This window comes from Neovison vison, chromosome 14, assembly GCF_020171115.1.
Source record: "Neovison vison isolate M4711 chromosome 14, ASM_NN_V1, whole genome shotgun sequence".
Lineage (NCBI taxonomy): Eukaryota > Metazoa > Chordata > Mammalia > Carnivora > Mustelidae > Neogale > Neogale vison.
Genome location: NC_058104.1, coordinates 3,429,027 through 3,447,889, shown reverse-complemented (window position 1 = coordinate 3,447,889; position 18,863 = coordinate 3,429,027). Strand labels below are relative to the sequence as shown.

The following is an 18,863-nucleotide window of genomic DNA, read 5'->3' as shown; positions in this document are numbered from 1 at the left end:
CCTTTGGGGCACAGTGCAGACCCTGCAGACCCCCTGGGGGGTGCATACCCTTCAGACTCTGGGGGTGTGTGCAGACCTTTGGGGTGCAGTAGACCCTCCAGACCCTGGGCGGGTGGTTGGTGCAGATCCTCGGGTGCTCCGTCAGGGTGGGGGCTGACAGGGAGGAGGAGGTTCAGGAAGGACAATGACCCCCGTTACTAGACGAGGGTCTCTGGCTGTAGGAGCTCAGAGGGCCCTGGGAGGATAGCCTAGCAGCAGAGTATTTTGCTTTGCCAACGAGCCCAGAGAAAAGTAAAGATGTATTAATTCAAGTCAGTAGTGCAGCAAAATTTTAGGAGTTGTCAAGAGCAGGAAAGTTTGGCCCGAGGAGGCCACCGTTGGGCGGTGCTATTCCACACAATACGGTGAGAGGCCACCGTCCCAAGGGATGTCCGTCCCACTGTCGGGGGCGGGTTCCCCGATCGGCCCGCTGGCTAGCCTGTGGTGAGAGTCCTCCGGGCGAGGTCTCCCGGGGGCCGGCGGCTCCGGGGCGCACACGGGGCTCCCAGGACTCAGTGGTGCACCGACCTGAGTCTTTACGGCGGATCCTGCCCAAGTCTCGCGAGAGCACGGCGGCAGGTCTCGCGATACGCGGGCGCGGGCGCCGAGGAGGGAGATCTGAGCGGCGGCGGCGATCGCCCCGATCTGAGGTTAGCTGCCTGGCGCCGAGATCCACGGAGGGCGCCGGTGGGGGCCGGTGGGTGGCGGGCCGGGGCAGGGGCCGGGGCCGGGGGACGCGCTGGACGCGGGCGCTGTCCCCTTTTCCTGCCTGTTGGCCTCCTCCCCGCCGCGCTCGGTCCCTCGGAGCCGGGCCGGGGTCCCACTTGGCTTCTCTGGTGGCGGGGAGCCGGGCGAGGGGCCGGGACCGGTGTCAGAGCCGGGCCAGAGCGGGGCCGGGTTCCGAGTCGGCTTCTTTGGTGGTGGGGGCCCGGACCGGGATCAGAGTCGGACCGGGACCGGGGTCGGAGCGGTACCGACTTCTCTGGTGGCGGGGAGCGGGGCGGGGGCCGGGACCGGCACCGGCACCGGAGCGGGGTCGGCTTCTCTGGTGGCGGGGAGCGGTGCGAGGGGCCGGGACCGGGACCGGAGCGGGGTCGGAGCGGAGCGGGTGTCCCAGTCGGCTTCTCTGGTGGCGGGGAGCGGGGCGGGGACGGGGCCGGGACCGGGGTCGGAGCGGGGTCGGAGGGGGGCCGCGGTCCGAGCCGTCTGCTTTGGTGGTGGGGAGAGGAGCGGAGATCGGAGGGGGGCAGACCCCGACTCGGCGCTTGGGGTCTGGCGGAGCCGGCCCTGTGCCCGGAGTTGCCAGCGGTGGCAGAAGTACTGGTTCGGTGCCCAGGCGGAGAAGGGCCGCTGACAGGCAGCGTGCTCTGCGCGCGCAGCCCAGGGGTTGTGATTTCTCGGGGCTTGGGTTTCTGTGGTTGGGTTGCTGAAGATTGGAGTCTGTGGCATAAAGAGGATGGAGTTTGATTAGGCAGCAGCCTAATCGCGTGCCTTGTGCAGCGGCTTAGTTCCAGACAGTTGAAAACCTGTGTGTGCTCTTCATTCCAGTGGATTACATGCATCAGTTCTTACAGGGGATGGCCTGTCCGGAACAGAACATAGTGGCTAAGTTTCCCATTAGGGGATGGAGAGTATGGCCCCAGTCTAACCTGGGCGAACAAAGGGGTTTGCCTTCTGGAGCAGACCTGTGCTATCTCCTGCCGCTTGGGCCTGTATCTACCAGGCTTTCAGCACTCAGTGCTTGTCCTGTTCTGTCTCCCAGCCCGTTTTCCACTGACAGCGTGATTGAGAAGTGGTTAAGACAGGTGTGTTGTCCGGGATGCAAACGTGGCCTATAGAGAAGGGCTCTGTTCTCCTCGAACCGGAATTCAGAGTCAAACTAAGATTCCTCACTTTCTTCCTTTGGGGTGATGGCTGGGAGGCGTTTTCAATCTAATACTTGGGAAAGTCCAGGACGCCTGCGTGGTTCAGTCAGTTAAGCGGTGGCCTTCGGCTCAGGTCATGATCCCAGGGTCCTGGGATGGAGCCCTGCATCGGACTCTCTGCTCAGTGGAGAGCTTGCTTTTCCCTCTCCCTCTGCCTGCTGCTCTGCCTACTTGTGCTCTATCTTTCTGTGAAATAAATAAATAAAATCTTTAAAAAAAATCCTTAGGATAGTCTGTGTGAGCAGGCCTTTTACCTAAGTGGAATGTGGTATGTACCTGTAGGAATTCATACCTTTGCTCATTAACTGTACCTGGGATGTTACCCGCCCACTGGTGGTCGGGCGGCCGTCAGGCCATGGTCAGTACAGGTTTGGGGATGTGGGTTCTTTTTATTTTATTTTAATTATTTATTAGAGAGCAAGAGAGTGAGCACAAGTGGGGACAAGCAGTTTTCCCTCTGAGCAGGGAGCCTGATACGGGGCTGTATCCCAGAACTCTGGGATCATGACCTGAGCTGAAGGCAGATGCTTAAGCATGCCCTGGGGGTGCCCCACAGATGCTGGTTCTTTGCTGTTGTTCATGCTCTCTCCTCCATGCCCTGGCTTGTGCAGTCCAGTGCACACTGGACTTTAGACGTAGACCTGGGTTCCAGTCTGTTCTGTAACTTTCTGAAGTGCCACTTTCATGATGTGTGAAATATGTGCAGAAAGACCTAGTTGGCCTGTCGTGCTGCCTGAGATGTCCTGTGTGGAGTTACAGGGAGAGTGATGAACCGTGTGCCAGTCGCAGCCCTGCCATCTGGACATGTATGCTGGACACTCGTCCTCGTGGCATCCTTGCCAAGTGGCTCTCAAATTTACAGATGAGTCTTGGCTGCCAGCTAACTGCAAACATGTGCTTATGAACAGTAGGGTCGTGTAAGGACTCAGAGAGAGCCCTGGGAGAGTGGGGCTGTTGGTAGAGCTCATGGTACCTGCAGAGGCTCACGGTCACCCCTCCCTTGTCTTCCTCCAAAAGCAAAGTGGCCATGGATGACCTGGGGGAAAACACCACTGTGCTGTCCACGCTGCGGTCTTTGAACAACTTCATCTCTCAGCGGGTGGAGGCTGGGTCCGGCCTGGATGCTGTCACCTCCGCCCCAGGTTCTCTGCAGACACAGTATCAGCAGAGCATGCAGGTGCGTGCCCTGGGTTATGGGGTGGGGTATGTGTGTGTCTCTGGGTGGAAGGTGTATGCCCTGGGGTACGGGGGGTGGTCTCTTGGTGGAAGATGGGTGCTGTGGGGTGCGGGGGGCGGTTCTCTGGGTGGAAGGTGTGTGCCCTGGCATTTCCTTTTCCAGCAGGAAGTACTTGTGAGTGCCTTGTATGGGGGAGTGTTCTCTGGGTAGAAGGCACCTGACCTTGGTGGGGGCCTGTTCAGGTGCCAGGTAGTTCAGGTGAGTGCCCTCCATGTGGATGGGTCTCCAAGTAAAGAGAAAGACTGGGTGTGTCTGTTGGCAGATCTTGGCTTCCCTCTGCCAGGATGTGCCTTTTATAGTTTCACTGTAAGAAGTCTTATTTGACTTTATTTCGCGTTCTTAGCAATGCTTGCTGTAGACCCATTAAAGAGGGGCCAGGTCTCCTGGAGGACTTGAGCTTCCACAGACTTGTGGGGTCAGTCTCACGGGGACAGGGCTCACTGGGGCCACATGAGGAGGGGGTGGTGTGTGCAGCCTGGCCCCGGCCCCTGCCAGTCTGCATCACTGCCGTGTCAGGCAGCTGCTGTCCCCTGCTTCTGCAGCGGCAGTTGGTCCTTGCTAATGGCCTGGGACAGAGACAGTGGTGTCCTGGGGCTCTGAGAGCCCTGAGGAGGCCCAGGCAACCTGTGCTTAAACAAATGCTCCTGTGTTTGTGTGCATGTGTTTGCTGAATAATTGAGTGATTTTTGTTTGTTTAGTGGACAGTTACTCACTGCCATTTTTTCCTAGAGAATTTTTTATTCCAAAATTGGATTTTTTAACATTTGTTTTTGGTGTTAAAGCACTTTTTGGAAATGACGGTGGCATTTTTTTTTTTTTTTTTTGGTTGTTTGTTTTTTTTTTGTGTTTTCTTGATTCTTGCTCACAGGAAAAATAAGTTGACAACTTTAGTCTAAAAAATTGTTACAGTTTTGTTGATGCAAATGTCTGGAAACTTCTGGCCAATCTATCAGAATTCTAGGATTTAGAATTTCAGAGGCCCAGTTCTCACTAAGCTAGTGCTGTGGAAGGCCGCCTCGGTGTGGGGGATCCTTAGGTGGATGCTGTAGGCAGAGTGAGCTGGTCAGAGTCTTATAGCTGCAGGACCGGTTGGGGGCCCTGATCTGGCCCTGTGCTGTCCCCACACTTCCAGCAGCGGTTTTGTGCCCTACCCAGCCGCCCCAGACAGCAGGTGAGGGAACTGAAAACCAGCAGGTCTGCAGAGTCTGGCAGTTCCCGCCCCCTGCTCTTTTTCTATGCTCCTGTTTCTTTGGGAAAGGGTTTATAGTCTGGCTGTGCTGCATGTCAGCACGAGTGGAGCTGGCGCGGGCGGCCAGCACCAGTGCCAGGAGCTACGAGGTTGGTTTAAATAGAAACATGTTTCAGTTACTGTCCTTCACATGCAGTCCCTGTGCCAGGAAGATGTGGCCACGGACCCGTCTCTCTGGGGCTCCTGGCAGTTGTGCAGTAGTGCCCACGGGAGCTGGGGGCTACCATCCTTTATCGTTGGAGAGGCTGGGTCCTTGCTGCACGCTGAGATAGGGAAGCCCACCAATGCGGCAGAGGGTGGGCTTCGGAACCCCCACTCTTCAGCCGCTGTGAACTGAAATGAGAGAAAATGTCAGAGGATAAAGAAAGTGTGGACTCAGGCCCTCAAAGAGTGTGTGAGGGGTTGGGTAGAGCAGATGCCTTTCGTCTGGTCTGGGACTTCTCAGCCTCGGTACTGCTGACATTTGGGGCTGGAGAATGCTTTGTTTGGCAGGACTTGCTTCTGCCTTATGGGATGGTAGGGGACATCCCTGACCTCTGCCCACTGGAGGCTGGTAGCAAACACTGGCTCTCACCCCCTCTTTTGACAGTCAGCAGTGTCTCCAGATGTCGCCAAATGTCCCTGGTGGGACTGAGAACCTCTCGCTGTAGTCAAGTGTTTCTCAAGCTGCAGTGTGCCTGAGAGTCCCCGAGACTCTGTGTGGAAGGAAGTGCCTGGTTGGGCATCTGTGGGGTGCAGCCTGAGTTTCGGCGTTTCTTTCTACCGCCCGGGAGCTGCTGTGTTAGTAGCCATCCCTGGAACGGTCAGGCTGTGGTCCATATGCGGATGAGGCCTTGGCACACTCACTGTTTCCGTGAAACTGTTTGGTGTGTCTTCTGAGGCCCTTCCAGGCTGGATGTCACCTTTATGTATCTACTCTGCGTGCCAGGCCAACTTCTAAGATGGCTCTTAAGTTCCTGGTGCCTGGTCGACCACACTTTTCTCCCACTAAAATGGTTTCATGGCAGCAGGATTTTGCCAACATAACTAAGAAACCAGTCAGCCTGAAGATGGTGGGACTGACTTACTCAGAGCAGGAGAGGGATTCTACATGTGGGGGTTCTCCCTTGCTGATTTTGGAGGTGGAGAGGGCCACATGGCAAGGGCTGTGGGTGGTCTCTGGGAGCTGACAGCAGCCCGGGGCTGATAGTAAGGAAGCGGCACCTTAGTCCTCCTATGTATGGAAGAGGATCCCAAGGTCCAGGTGAGTTTGGAGCCTGGCCACCCCTGTTGATTTTAGCCTGTGAGACCCTGATCAGACAACCTGGCCGGTGTGCCTGGCCTTCTGCCCATGGACCCTGACTGATAACAGGGGGTTTTAGCTGCTAAGTTTGTGGTAATTTGTTACACGGCAATAGGAGACTAACATGCCCTTTTTTCTAGAATGAGCCTACACACTGTCATCTTAGAACCTACCTTTTTTTCCTGTTGTTATTTCCTCTTTGTCTACTGCTTCCTCCCACCCACTTTCCAGCGAAGGGCCCCGCATCCACCCTTCTTCCCCGAGGCTGAGTATGGGCCTTGTTGGCGGCCGAGCTCAGTGTGAGTGTTGGATGAGCCGTTCCCCTATTTGGCACAGCTGCTGAGGGTTCTCTTTTCCCCGGGTGTGACCTGGTCAGCTGGAGGAACGAGCGGAGCGGATCCGTTCCAAGTCCCAGGTGGTCCAGGTGGAGCGGGAGAAGATGCAGATGGAGCTGAGCCACAAGAGGGCACGAGTGGAGCTGGAGCGGGCGGCCAGCACCAGTGCCAGGTGCTACGAGGTGGGTGCGAGCAGGTGGCCCCAGTGTTGGGGCGTCGTGCACGGTGCCTGCCAGGCCATAAGGCAGGTGAGCCTACCGGCTGGGAGCCTGGGTGCTCTGCCTCTGGGCTGCTGGGGCTGCCTCGTTAGGCCACAGACGCCAGCTATGCTTGATGTCCTTGAGGGGGCAGGGCGCAGGGGCTGGCTGTCCGCCACGTGTGCCCAGCCAGGGCATGCCTCTCTGCTGGGCTGCCTGTTCTCCCTTCTACCCCCGTCCCACCCAAAGAATTGGGGTGTAAACCCAGCAGAAATACCAGGTACCGAAGTGTGACAGGCTTAGAAAGTCCTGGGGTTGTGTCATCCCAAGTCCAGGCTAGACCAATCTTGCTCACGTGGTTATAGGGCCTCAGAGCCAGGATCTCCAGCCTTGGGGGTACTTTCTGTTGTCCCCAGCTCACCCAGGGCAAACTGGACAAGTGCCATCCCCATTACCTAGGGAAGGTGCTTGGTTTCTTTCTTTCTTTTTTTTTAAAGATTTTATTTATTTATTTGACAGAGAGAAATCACAAGTAGATGGAGAGGCAGGGAGAGAGATAGAGAGGGAAGCAGACTCCCCGCTGAGCAGAGAGCCCTATACGGGACTCGATCCCAGGACCCTGAGATCATGACCTGAGCCGAAGGCAGCAGCTTAACCCACTGAGCCACCCAGGCGCCCTGGTGCTTGGTTTCTACTGAGGACGTAAATCCCTTCCTTTGGTTCGATCAGCAGCACTTTGCCAGAGGTTTTCAATAAGTGCTCATGCTGCCAAGACTCGGGCAAAGCGTTGGACCAGCAAGTCTCTGACCTGCTTACACTTTCCCCAGCTGTAGATGTCTGGCCTCATTCTGGCCTTATGTGGCATGTTTGTGTGCTTTCCTGGTCCTGTAAAAATAGCGATGTCTTCAGGGATGTGAAGCTAACTGGGTGTATTTGACCCTAATATGCAGGCTTCTGGCTGTGGTGTGCCATGTGGGTCACAGGAACATGGCCTGTGAGTGGGTCCCGTGGCCTTGGCATTGCTCCCAGGCCTTCCTCTTAAGATGGGGCTTTAGTTCACGTTCTGGGTCATCTAAGGAAGGATAGTCCCGTAGGAAGTGGTGGGAAGGGACAGGCTGCGGGAATCTTGCTGCTCTTGAAGGTGCATTATTAGGGCTGCAGGTGGCACCAGGGGCCATTAGATGGTAGGGATAGGGGGTGTTGGTGCTATTGCCCTCGCTCTCAGGCAGACAGCAGGGGGTATGGAGCTATTGGAATTCTCCTGTGCCATTAGTCCTCCAAGGGCAAGACCGGTCTGGGCTGTCCTTGGTCTCCAGGGTGCAGCGCAGGCCGTGGCACCTTATATGTGCTCAGAATAGGTTGGAATGAGTTGGAGGAGTGGATCCTTGCGTGGTTGGTGGAAGTCTTTTCTTGGGGAAATCGAAGGGTGCAGGGCTGAGTTAATCCCGGGTCCTCGAGGCGCTTTCCCTTCTCACCCACAGACATGGCTGAATGTGACCTGGAACCATGTGAGCCGGTGGCTTTCAAATTGTCCCTTTGAGCCTTAGACATCTATCATGGTTTTTCAGGGCCTGCTAGTTTGGCTGTGGGTGGGGATCTCAGAACCTCTCAGATGGAGACACTTTGGTTGTTGTCTGAGGTCTGGGGACCCGCAGGGACTGCCCCCTGCATACTTGGGACGGGCAGTCTGAATAGAGATGCTAGGTTCCTTTCTGGGGTGGGTTGCTCAGGGTCCTGCATTGTGGAAGGGTCCCCTGATTCTTCGGAGGCCAGACTTGCAGTTCCCTTGAGCGGGCCATGTCCGTCTGCGTTCATTCAGCATTTCTTGGTGCCCGGCTAGAGAGGTCTGGTCTGAGTACCGGCTCGGGATTGGGTGGGGGGGCTCCTGCTGCACCGCCTCCCGAGGAGATGCCAGGGGTCAACAGCATCAGGTGCCCAGTCGTTGGTCCCTTTGCTTCTGGGGATGAGGGTGAGCTCCTAAGTGGCTGACTGCCGACTCCCTAGACCCCCACCCCCGCCCCGTCCCGCCTGGGTCCATCAGAGGGAGAATGAGGAGTCTCAGTCTTGGGGCTGCCTTCCCAGTATCAGACGGTCTGCAGGAGAGGATGTGCCTGGAGACCTCAGCTCTCGTGGTGTGAGCGGGGCCTCCTGCATGACTGGCACCGGGGTCAGGGGGTCCCTGTCCTGAGGGAGGGCTGAGTGGGTCTCCCATTCCTGCTCACTCTCTGCTCTGGCAGCGCGAGGTGGACCGCAACCAGGAGCTGTTGACGCGCATTCGGCAGCTACAGGAGCGGGAGGCTGAGGCGGAGGAGAAGATGAAGGAGCAGCTGGAGCGCCATAGGCTGTGTGAGCAGAGCCTGGCCGCTGCTGGCCAGAAGCTGCGGGAGAAGGAGGACGGCCTGGCTGCGGCCGGGGAGGTGAGGGCTGTCCCAGAAAGGGGGCGTTTCTGGGGGGAGAGGCGTGGGTGCCCTGGGGTGCTGGGCACTTTCTGATCTCTTTGCCATGTGTGCGCAGCGTTCCCGTCGTAGTAATCCTAGTAAAAATACTAATTTTCCGGGGCACCTGGGGCACATCTCCCTTTGGCTCAGGTCATGATCTCAGAGTCCCCAGATTGAGTCCTGAGTCGGGCTCGCTGCTTGGTGGGGAGCCTGCTTCTCCCTTTGCCCTTTCTCCTGCCCATACTCCTGCTCTCTCCCCGCTCCCTCAAAAAAAAAGCAAACCCAACTTGTTTTCCACTCTGTGGCCTTCATAAATCAAACACCTAGCATTTCATCATTTAAAAACTTGCCCCACGTTTTCTCAGCATATCCTGGTAAATGTACATATGAGCACATGTATGCAGTGGGTAGCAGGTAGCTTTTGGCTTCTGTTACTGATTTTGACGTATTCCCAGGAGTGGGGTTCTGGGTCTCCAGGGACAGCGTCTGGCTTTTGCTACCAGTTGCTGTGTGGTCCTGGCAGTGTTGTTGAGGGCCCTGGTTTCCCTGTGGCCTTACCTGTCATGGATGGTGGTATCTTCTGGAAATACTTGCATTCCCCACCCCCACTTTCCAAAGATGTAAGTGTCACCCCTGGATTTGCATTTCTTTGATTATTAGCAGGTGTGTTAGTATTTGAGAACGTCTTTGAAGCCAGCACACAGAGGAACTGTAGTCCTTACTGTCTCTACCAGTTGAAGGTTGTCTAAATTTTAGAAACAGAGCCCAAACACTGCTGCTGGTGGAGCTTGGACTCTCCTGACCTTCCCTGTCCCTCTGCTGTGGCGCTGCGGATCACAGGTGCAGTGAGGAAAACGATGAAGAGCTGCCTGGGGAGGGAGCAGGGCGCGGGATCATTGGTATTCTGTCTCTGCGTGCTTTTCTCTACTTGATAGATCTCGGGAAGCAGGATGCAGGTTATTTTTGCCTTGGCAATGCCGGGGAGCATGTTAAGGTTGTTCCTACATCTGTCTTCTGATGTGGATGTTGGCAGGAGAGGAGCTGTGATCAGCCTCAAGACAAGTCCCTGTGTCACCCTTGGCTTGCCTCAGCTGTGTTCTAGAGGCTGGTCTGGGGCCCAAGGGGGAGGGCAGGGCCTGCGCTCTGTTCAGTGAAGAGCGAGGTGGTGGGGTAGGCCCTTGCCACACAGGTTGCAAAGAGGATGAGAGAGGGGTCCAGGGTGGGGAGATGGCAGCCAGTTGGGATAGAGGACCGTAAATTTTGTTTCTGTTTCTTTATACCTTCTTGGAGAAGCCTTCCCTGGTGACTCCATCGTCACCGCCCCCACATGCTCTCTCTCTCCACCTAGCCTGGCTTGTGTGCTTGTCACTGGGAAGTCCTCTTGCTGATCGCCGGGCTTCCCTACAGCCGGGTCCTGTGTGTGGCCGGCCGTCTGACCCTGTGTCCTGCGCAGCGCCTGGTGTCCAGGATGTGTTAATTAGATTCCCGAAGACTTCTCAAAGGCTGTTTTCCTAGTCAGATGTAGTTTCGTAGCTTCATTCTTCTGTGATGCCCAGGTTGATGGGCATCCTTGGAACAGAGCAGACCACGCAGATGGATGGAGCCCAGGAAGTGGACGGCCTGTGTCGGCCTCCCCTGGGGAATGTGGTTCCTGAGTTGGCATGGGCCCCTGGGTCAGGTGAGAGTGTGTCAGGCCTCCTTGTTGGCAGGGGTGCCCTGTAACTGCAGGGAGTTTGCTGGACCAGGTCCCTGTCCTCCACTCTGGGAGGTTATTTACAGGGACGTTTCTGAGTGGGCTTCTCTGGTGGTCTGGTTGGTGAGCTGGCTTCCCCTGGGAAAGCCACAGACAGAGATCAATCACCAGATGGTCACTAGGAGGTCACCTGGTGAGGGTACGTCTGATGCAAGGGTGGCAGGTCTGTCCCTTAAAGTCCTGAAGCTCGGTCCTGGACCAGTTTCCCCAGCCCCAGCTTTCTGGCCGAGAGCATGCCTGCACTTTCCCCAAGGGTGAATGTCTGGCCCCGTTTTTGCCCTCTGTTTGAGAGTATGAGGTTCGCAGGGCGTTCCCGTGGCCCCTCCGTTCTGAAGATGGCCTCAGTCCCCTGCTTCTGACGTCTTGGCAGGCCCTGGCTGTGGTTCACGGGGAGTGTTTTATCTGGGGTGGGGGTGTGGTAGGGGCTCATTCGGGGCGGAGAGGCCAGGGCATGTGTGGAGGGAGACCCACACAAGCACATTGAACATAAGCGAGGATCCCAAGTGACAGATGTCACGGGGCACAAGGCTTTCTCGGCAGGCAGTCCATCACTGAGACCTAGTGGTTTCCCATTTGCTTGAGGGAAAGTGAGGCAGGCTGCAGGCCGGATACTCTGGGGCTGGATTGAGGGGTGGTGTCTTCTCCCAGGTCGCATTTTGTAAAGGAGAAGGTGGCTCAGTCCCTGCCCGCTGGAGGAGGTGGCCAGTGCAGGCTCTTTCGAAGGCATTTGTCCGTGGGTGTGTGGGTCAGGAGCTCACATCTGCACTTGTGTCGCAGCCTGTAAGCAGCTGTGCCCCCTGCCCCCCCAGACCATCAGCACGCTGAAGGGGAGGGTCTCCGAGTTGCAGTGGAGCGTGATGAACCAGGAGATGCAGGTGAAGAGCCTGGAGTCTGAGAAGCAAGAGCTCAAGGAGCAGCTGGCCTTGCAGCACAAGTGAGTGGCTGTGCTGGGGTAGGGCCCTGTCCCGGTACCAGATGAGCCTGCTCGAGGGTCGCCCTGGGTCCAGTCGGTCTGAAGCCTTCTGGGGCCGATGCTGAGCTGTGTGTCCGGATGTTACTGGTGCGGGAGACGGTGAATGGAAAGGCCCGGACTCATCCTCCTGTGCCCTCTGTGGTCTGAGCACCGGGTGACCATGTGTGCTGTCCACACTGAGCCTGGACAGATGCCCTTCCGGTCTGTCCTCCCCATCCATAGGCTGTTGGCTGCCGACGTAGGGGCCACTGAAGTGAGGACAATGAGTGTTTTAAATGTTCTGGGAACAACACTTAATGTTGTTAGTGACTGGGAGCAGTCATTTCTTCCCTCCCCGGGGACTGGGATGCCTGCTTGCAGAGAAGCAAAAGCGAGGCTTTAAAGGCTATGTGGGGCGCCTCTGGGGTGGGTGGGCTGTGGGGCTGTCCAGGCGGAGGCCACGTTCTGAGCGTGCATGGAATTCTCTCTCAGTGATCTAGGCCTTTCCCTTCACAGGTGGTGTCCTAGGAGAGCTTTGGACTCTCCTGGGCCGGGTTGGGGGTGTGGCGGGGGGGCGGTCACGGAAGGGCCCTCATCTGTGGCCCTCGTCTGTGCTGGGGTGTGCAGCAAAGGCGAGGGAAGAAAGCTGGGGGTGTGGACTTAGCCAACACCCCAGTCTGAGGAAACCGAGGCCACAGTGCTCTGGGGCCTGGGGCCTACTCAGGAAAGCCTCCAGGGTGAGGGCAAATGCTGGCTTTACCACCTACCTCTTTCTGCATATGATGTGCTTTTCTCTCGACAGGAAATGTCAGGAGGCTAATCAGAAGGTTCAGGAGCTCCAGGCCAGCCAGGAAGCCAGGGCCGACCAGGAGCAGAGGATCAGGGTGCGTTACTCTGTTTCAGGCGCAGGCTGTACCTGCGGGGTGTCCTGGTGGTGATCTCAGCCATCCTGCCGCTTTAGCTGGGGCTTGCTTGGGTGTCCAGGGACCATGAGTGGCCCGTGCCCACTGTACACTGTTGACATGGTTGCTCATCTCGTGTGTGCCTTGCCTGTGCTTGGGGCTGGGGCTGCTGCCCCCCACCTCCCTCCAGCTTTGCCTCCTTGTCAGGCCTCCTGGCCCCTCCTGCCTCTGCTTGCTCACGTGCTGTTCTCCTGCTCTGGGGCCTGCCCGGCTCTGGCACCTCACTCCTGCTCAGTCCTCTGGCCCACCTGCCAGAGTATGCTCACCTGCGTAATGTGGTGCCTGTTTTTCTTCCAGACTTGACGTGCAGAGACCTTGTCTGTGTCCTGTGTCACCTTGTGCCTGCTGCTTGACCCTGTACCTGGCACAGAGCTGGGCCCTGTTAATGTTTGTTGACTGACTGATTTGGTCCTGATCTCATGCACTGAGCTTGTTCAGTGACTTGTCACTGATGGATGCCAGCTGTCCCCAGTGTGTCTCAAGGGGACTGCAGATGGCAAAGGAAAGGCTGTCGTCAACGTGGAGAAGACTCGCTTGTTACACGGGTGCTAGTGTGGCAGGAGCGGATCTGGCAGGGGAAGAGCGCTGTGTCTTACCAATGTGTTTATTTAGGGAGCCTTGGCTGCCTGTCCTCGGACAGGTGTGCACCAGGGCCCCAGCCCCGAGGGCAGGGTGGCACAGAAGTGTGACCCCAACCTGTAACACCATGTCGGGGGTGTCCCTGGAGACCAACACGGACGTGGCACAGGGGTACACCTGGTATTTTGGAGGGGGGCCGGGCCACAGTGGTCAACTTTGTCCCCTCTGTCCCTGGCCTCATTCAGGATCTGGAGCAGAAGCTGTCCCTGCAGGAACAGGATGCCGCAGTCGTGAAGAATATGAAGTCGGAGCTGGTGCGGCTGCCCAAGCTGGAGAGGGAGCTGAAGCAGCTGCGGGAGGAGAGCGCCTACCTGCGGTGAGGCGGGCACAGGCTGGGGCCAGGCTGTGCTCCTCCTCTCAGGCTTGTGGGATTTTGAGGGACTTTGTTTCTGTCCCTGCCAGGGAGATGCGGGAGACCAACGGGCTGCTCCGGGAGGAGCTGGAGGGGCTGCGGCGGCGGCTGGGACGCCAGGAGAAGTTGCAGGAAAGTCTGGTCGTCCTGGAGCTGGAGAAGGAGGTGGGGTCTGGGGGGGATAGTGGGTGTCCTTGTGGGTGTCCTCTGTCTGGGGGATCCTGGGGTTTCAGTCTGGCATTCTGGTTCCCCCACCCTGAAATGTGGAAGTGCTGGACTGGTGTGGTGGGATGAAGAGTGGCCACAGGACTGTGGTGTCCCGTGCGGATGCTCACGAGCCAGTCGGCAGTGGGGAGACTCGGCTGGGGGAGCGCAGCGGGCCGGTGGTCACGCATCCCCATGTGGGTGGGGGACACAGGGCCGGGAATCAGGTGACGTGGGGAGGACCCGACCCCCTTCTCCCTGCGCACATGGGGACGCAGAAGCTCTGTCTCGCCCAGTGCACACGAGGGACACGAGCACTTAGCCTTTTGGCCTCTGGCCCTGGGTCCTGCTGTCCCGTGCTGCGTCACTGACAAGCCGCGGGCCCTCTTTGTCTCCTAGGTGGTGGGAGTGTGCTGGTAGCTGCTTGCACTTGGCCAGACGGGCGGCCTGTGGCCTCACAGGGTGGGAGCCGAGCTCCTGTAGGATGCCGGCTTACCTGCGAACTCCGCCTGAGGACGCGGCTCCAGACCGAGCAGTGCTTCCTCTGGGCAGTTCTGAGACTGGTTAAGATCCGGTCTCCAGAGTCACGCTGCCTTGCGTGAAATCCTGCCATGAATGCTTGCTGGCTCTGTGACCCTGGGCAAGTTACCTAACCTCTCTGTCTGCCTATGTAATGAGGAGTAACGGTGTCTGCCCTGCAGGGTTGTGAGGGCTTAATGAATTCACGTCCTCTGCTTAAACAAGGCCTGGCCCTTGGTAGGTGGTCGCTGAGCATCGGCTCTAGTGACAGAGTCGTTCACCAGCCTGTGCGCCGCGTGTGAAAGGGCCATCGAGTGACGGCGTGAATGCAGTGATGCGAGCAGGGCGCTTGGCCCGGGTGGAGGTGGGGCAGGCCAGACAGAGACGCGTGGTCCTCGCCCTGACATTTCTTACGTCTCTGGAAGAGGTGGGGAGGACTCTAACGTGGGACGTGGGTGAGCGTGGGAGAGTGTGAGATGCAGGATCAGGCAGCCCCACATGCAGTGCCAGGTGGGACATGTCCCACCTCCTGTTCTCCCTGCGGGGCCCCGGCCCTAGTGGGCCATGTCCCCTGAGAGGAGCGCATCTGCCCTGGGCCCCGGCGTCCCACGGAGCCGCTGGAGCATGGGAGAGGCAGCACATTCCTGTGGTTTCAGCACTCAGGTCTGCCCTGCTGTTTTTATGGGAGCAAGCACGAGGCTCTTTGCCACCCCTGCCCCCACTCGGTGGTGCTTTGTGCGCTGAGACTCTGACCTGACTCCATGGGATGAAGAATGGGCGAGGCGCTGACCCTGCTTGTCGTGGGAGTAAGCCGTCGGCTCCTCAGCGGGCTCGGGGCGCTCGGGCGCTCAGCTCAGAGATACGAGCAGGTTCTTCTGAGGGATCAGGGAGATGTAACATCCTCCTCATCACCGTCACTTTTGTGGGAGGCTCCTTGGTCTGGGGACTGAGGTGGGGTCACATGATGAAGGGCTCCAGGTGGCTACAGAGGCCTTGGAAGGGAAATACTGGGGTTACGGTGCTCTTAGCATTCACCTCTCTGTTTTTCCAGAAGCTGCTGGCAAAGCTGCAGAGCTGGGAGCGGCTGGAGCAGACCACGGGCTTGAGCATCAGGTAGGTGGGGGTTGCAAGTGCCTCGGGGTGGGCCGGTGGGCACGTCTGGGAGCGCGGCCCTGGCTCCCTGGCATTGCCAGCAGCCACCCTGCTAGAGTCTGTCGGGGCGGCTCTGGCCAGGGATGCTCAGGTCAGATGAGGTACTTACACTGTTGGGGTGGAAACGGGACCGAAGTGACCCTCTTGCCGAAGTCCTAATAGCTTCTTTATTTAAGGTCGGCTGGCAGAGCGCTGGCAGGGATCTGATAGCCCTGGGGTGTCAGGCTTTCTGAAAGGACATCTTTGTGGATGCTGAGGGAGTCATTGCTTTCAGGATAGGCTATTCCTTTTCGGCAAAAACAAGCAGTGGAGATGAGTTGAGTTTTGGGGGGCAGAGAGAAAACACTGTTGTGGAGGATTGTCGTGCCCTGCAGGTCCCCGCAGCAGCCTCGGCTCATCTGTGAGCTGCTGCCATTGGGGGGACGGCAGGAGGCGGAGGGGCCGTGGCAGGGCTGCCGGGTGGGCAGCTGGGGTCTCGTTCCCAGTGGGCAGGACGGCCAGGGTGGGCAGCATTCCACTGCCGCCTGCCCCTGGCCCCACACGTTCTGCTGCCCGTCATTCCGAGGGCTGCTGCCCCTCTCCCTCCAGCGTGGTTGCCTGTCTCTCGGTCCCCAGGACTCTGTGGGTCTGCTGCGGACTGGCTCTTGCCTGTAGCTTCATCACTGTGTGGTGGTTCCAGTCTGGGAGAGGGCTGGTGGGGGATGAGTCCTTGGAGCTGCGGTGTTTCAAGAGCCTTTTGTTTTGTCTGCTTGGGTGATGTTAAGACTGTAGCTCCTCGGTTGTCTTTCATGTTGCTCTGGGCAACTGGGCCAAGACTGAGAACCTTCTTTAAAGAGTTGTCCTGCGATGACACGGTCCTGCTGCTGGTTCTGGACCCTGTGGCAGTTCCCGTCAGCATTATTGACTCCATCGTGCGTCCCTTGAAAGTGCCTCCTCATCGGCTCTGCATGGCTGAGTCACAGGACAGACGAGGCTGCTGATCGCGCTTGAACCGCACCTGCGGGGCCCAGGCTCGTGGAGGGCTGGCCCAGCAGGGCCTAGCTGCTCTGTGCTTCCTCATGCTCTCTGCACTTATTAACTCACCGGAAGGCTTCCGTCCTGCTCCCAGGGAGCCTCGTCAGAAGAGAAACCTTCCTGATTTCTTTCTTGTGCAGGAGATCAGAGGCCCACGCATGCCCGATCAGACCAGCTGCTGGCAGGTCTGAACGCCCAGCGTGGGCCACAAAGCACGCAGCATCAGTCAGGCCCGGGGCTGGGGCCCAGCTGGCGGCTGTTTCTGGCCCGGAGGGGAGGTGCAGCTACTCCTCGGTCCTTTGGTCTCACTTCCAGCCTGAGTATGGCTGGCGTGCAGGGCGCTGACTGCCAGCTGGGGCGGGTCATCTGCCTGGTCGCCTGCTTGCGTGTGTTGTGTGTTCAGTGGGTGGCCGGGCCCGGTGAGGGAGAGGAAGAGGGGTGTTGAGGCCCTTTGGGGTCGGCCATAGGAGAGTGGGCTATGTAGAGCCAAGGCCGGTGTCTCTGTCGGCCCTGGGCCAGGGTGCCCCTCTTCAAGTCTGTGCCTGGCTCTGGGCTGGTTTTCTTGCTGGGAGTGCAGCGCAGGCCTCACTGTGCATGTGGGGAGGAGCACAGTCCCATGCTGCAGAGCTGTCCCTTCCGAGGGGCCGGAGGCTTCTGGAGAAGCGGGTGGGGCATCCTCGTGGTCCTGGGCTCCTGGCAGCTATTGGGGAAGGATCCTGTAGGGGGCAGCTTTTCTTTCATGTGCTTTGTCACCTGTTCCTGGTCCCTTCCGGGGGCACTTTGGAAACCCCGGCTCCTCTCCTTTACCCCTATATCCGCACTAGGGTGCTCCAGGCAGCAGGCAGGCTGCCCCGCCGACGTGAGTACATGTGTCATGTAACAGTTGGTGGATCACAGACTTGTGTTTTCTCTGTCGTCAGAGCCGTGTGGAGAGTTGGGTACAGATGGGTCAGCCTGCTGGGCACTGGACTTGAGTCTTGCATGACCTTGAGTGCTACGAAGAGGAGTTTGGCTCTTCTTTTTTGCGGAGTTTGGGGCAGTTAGAGATTTCTGTGCAGGGGCAGTGACTTGTAGGAGCCCACATCTTGTGGGATTGAATATGGAGTGGGAAACGTGCAGAGGGAAATAGGGCACAGGGAAAGGTTGGGGTCCCTGCAGGGGGAGCATGGGAGGGAGGGGTGGGCATTGGTTAGGAGCTCTGAGACTGCTGTCTGGGTGGCTGGAGGTAGAACTGCCTGCAGTGAGTCCAGCATGGATGCCCTCCATCACCCTTGCCACGTTCCGTGTGGCAGGGGACGAGAGGACTGGTTCAGACCGTGCTGAGTAATGGCTAGATGTGTGTCTGTCCCCAGCGTGGCCCTCGTGTTGTTGGAGGGTAGCTTGTGCCTCATCTTTCACACCTGTTCATGGAAGGACTTTTCTAGAACATGGCTTTCTTCCCATGGAAACATGTTTGTGGGTGTGTCCTAGTTCAGGGGTGCGCCCCCCCCCCAAAAGCACAATCAGCCAGGGCGATGGCAGTGGGCTGGAGTACAGCAGATGCCCTGGAAGTAGGGGCTGGAGGAACAAGGTGAGCCTTGTGAGCTGGCAGACTTGAGTCTCTTGGTGTTTAGGCCAAGGCGTTGTTGTTACTTTGGGACTGAAAGCATTCACTTGGCATGTGTCCTGACCGCAGGTCCTGGCCCACGTCGTGTTTCCTGGGCTTTGAGGGCTGCCACCACTAGGTGGCACCCCTGCCCCCATGATCCTGATCCCTGCACCTCGATAGCTGCAGGGTCCCTGTGGATTTCTGGCCCCACACTTGCTGCCTGCCGCTCTTCCTGGTCCTCTGCTGCTCTGCGTGGGACTTACGTGCTATAGCTGGGGCCAGAGGAGCAGGGGTGTGAGGGCACCTATGGGCGGCTGGCTGGCCCCTATTCGCTGCCCTGCCCGCCCCTGGTGGCTGTCCCACATTTAACCTATTTTCCACTAGCTTCTTTATCATCCTTAAATGCTTGGTGTCTGTGAGCTTCTGATGTTTCAGACCGGATATTCTCTGCACAGGCTATCCTCTGTGCTCACGGCTGTGGCATTTCACAGATTCTCAGAGGGCCCTGTAGCTTTACAGAGGTTGGGAACAGAGATTAGGTCTGACACCTGGAAAGACCAAAACCCCCTGGAGTTCTTGACTCTTGTCACCCTTCTCCCAGTTTGGGTTTTCTTAGGCCCCGAGGAGCCCAGAGGTGTCAGGAGAGTTGGGTAGAGTTAGCCGGGGTGGGTCAGGCCGTGTAAACCAGTAGGGAAGCCCCTTGGCTCTTTTCTCACCTGCCATGCAGGCTTGTCCACCTGGAGGTTGCTGGATACCTGTCTCCAGCCTGCAGGTCACCTGGGTTGGAGGCAGGTGGGCCTCGGGACTTGGAGAGTCCTGGGTGGGAGGGAATGCTGCTCTAGGCTGGGTGGGGTGCCATGCACCTGGGGGAGCCTGCAGTGGGGGAGGGAGAGTGAGTGGGTGTGATGCTTGGATGTCCTCATTTTAGGGCTTTGAAAGGTGAATGAGGGATTCAGCAGCAGGACACAGAGCGTGCCCGGGTGTGGACAGCTTTGCTCTGGGTGCGTGGCCTGGTGGAGAAGGATT

General features: G+C 58.1%; 1 protein-coding gene across 2 annotated transcripts in view; it reads left to right on the top strand.

Moving 5' to 3' along the window:
* Positions 1–643: 643 nt before the first annotated feature.
* MAD1L1 (mitotic arrest deficient 1 like 1) overlaps positions 644–18,863 on the top strand; it is a 321,677-nt gene continuing 303,457 nt past the window's right edge. Inside the window, exons 1-9 of one of the 2 annotated variants that reach the window (XM_044232773.1) lie at positions 644–689; positions 2,982–3,141; positions 6,109–6,249; positions 8,502–8,681; positions 11,265–11,389; positions 12,210–12,291; positions 13,194–13,324; positions 13,411–13,525; positions 15,135–15,196. In XM_044232773.1, the coding sequence (XP_044088708.1) occupies positions 2,992–3,141; positions 6,109–6,249; positions 8,502–8,681; positions 11,265–11,389; positions 12,210–12,291; positions 13,194–13,324; positions 13,411–13,525; positions 15,135–15,196 (986 nt within the window). In that variant the 5' untranslated portion in view covers positions 644–689; positions 2,982–2,991. The other variant, XM_044232774.1, reaches the window with a different exon arrangement.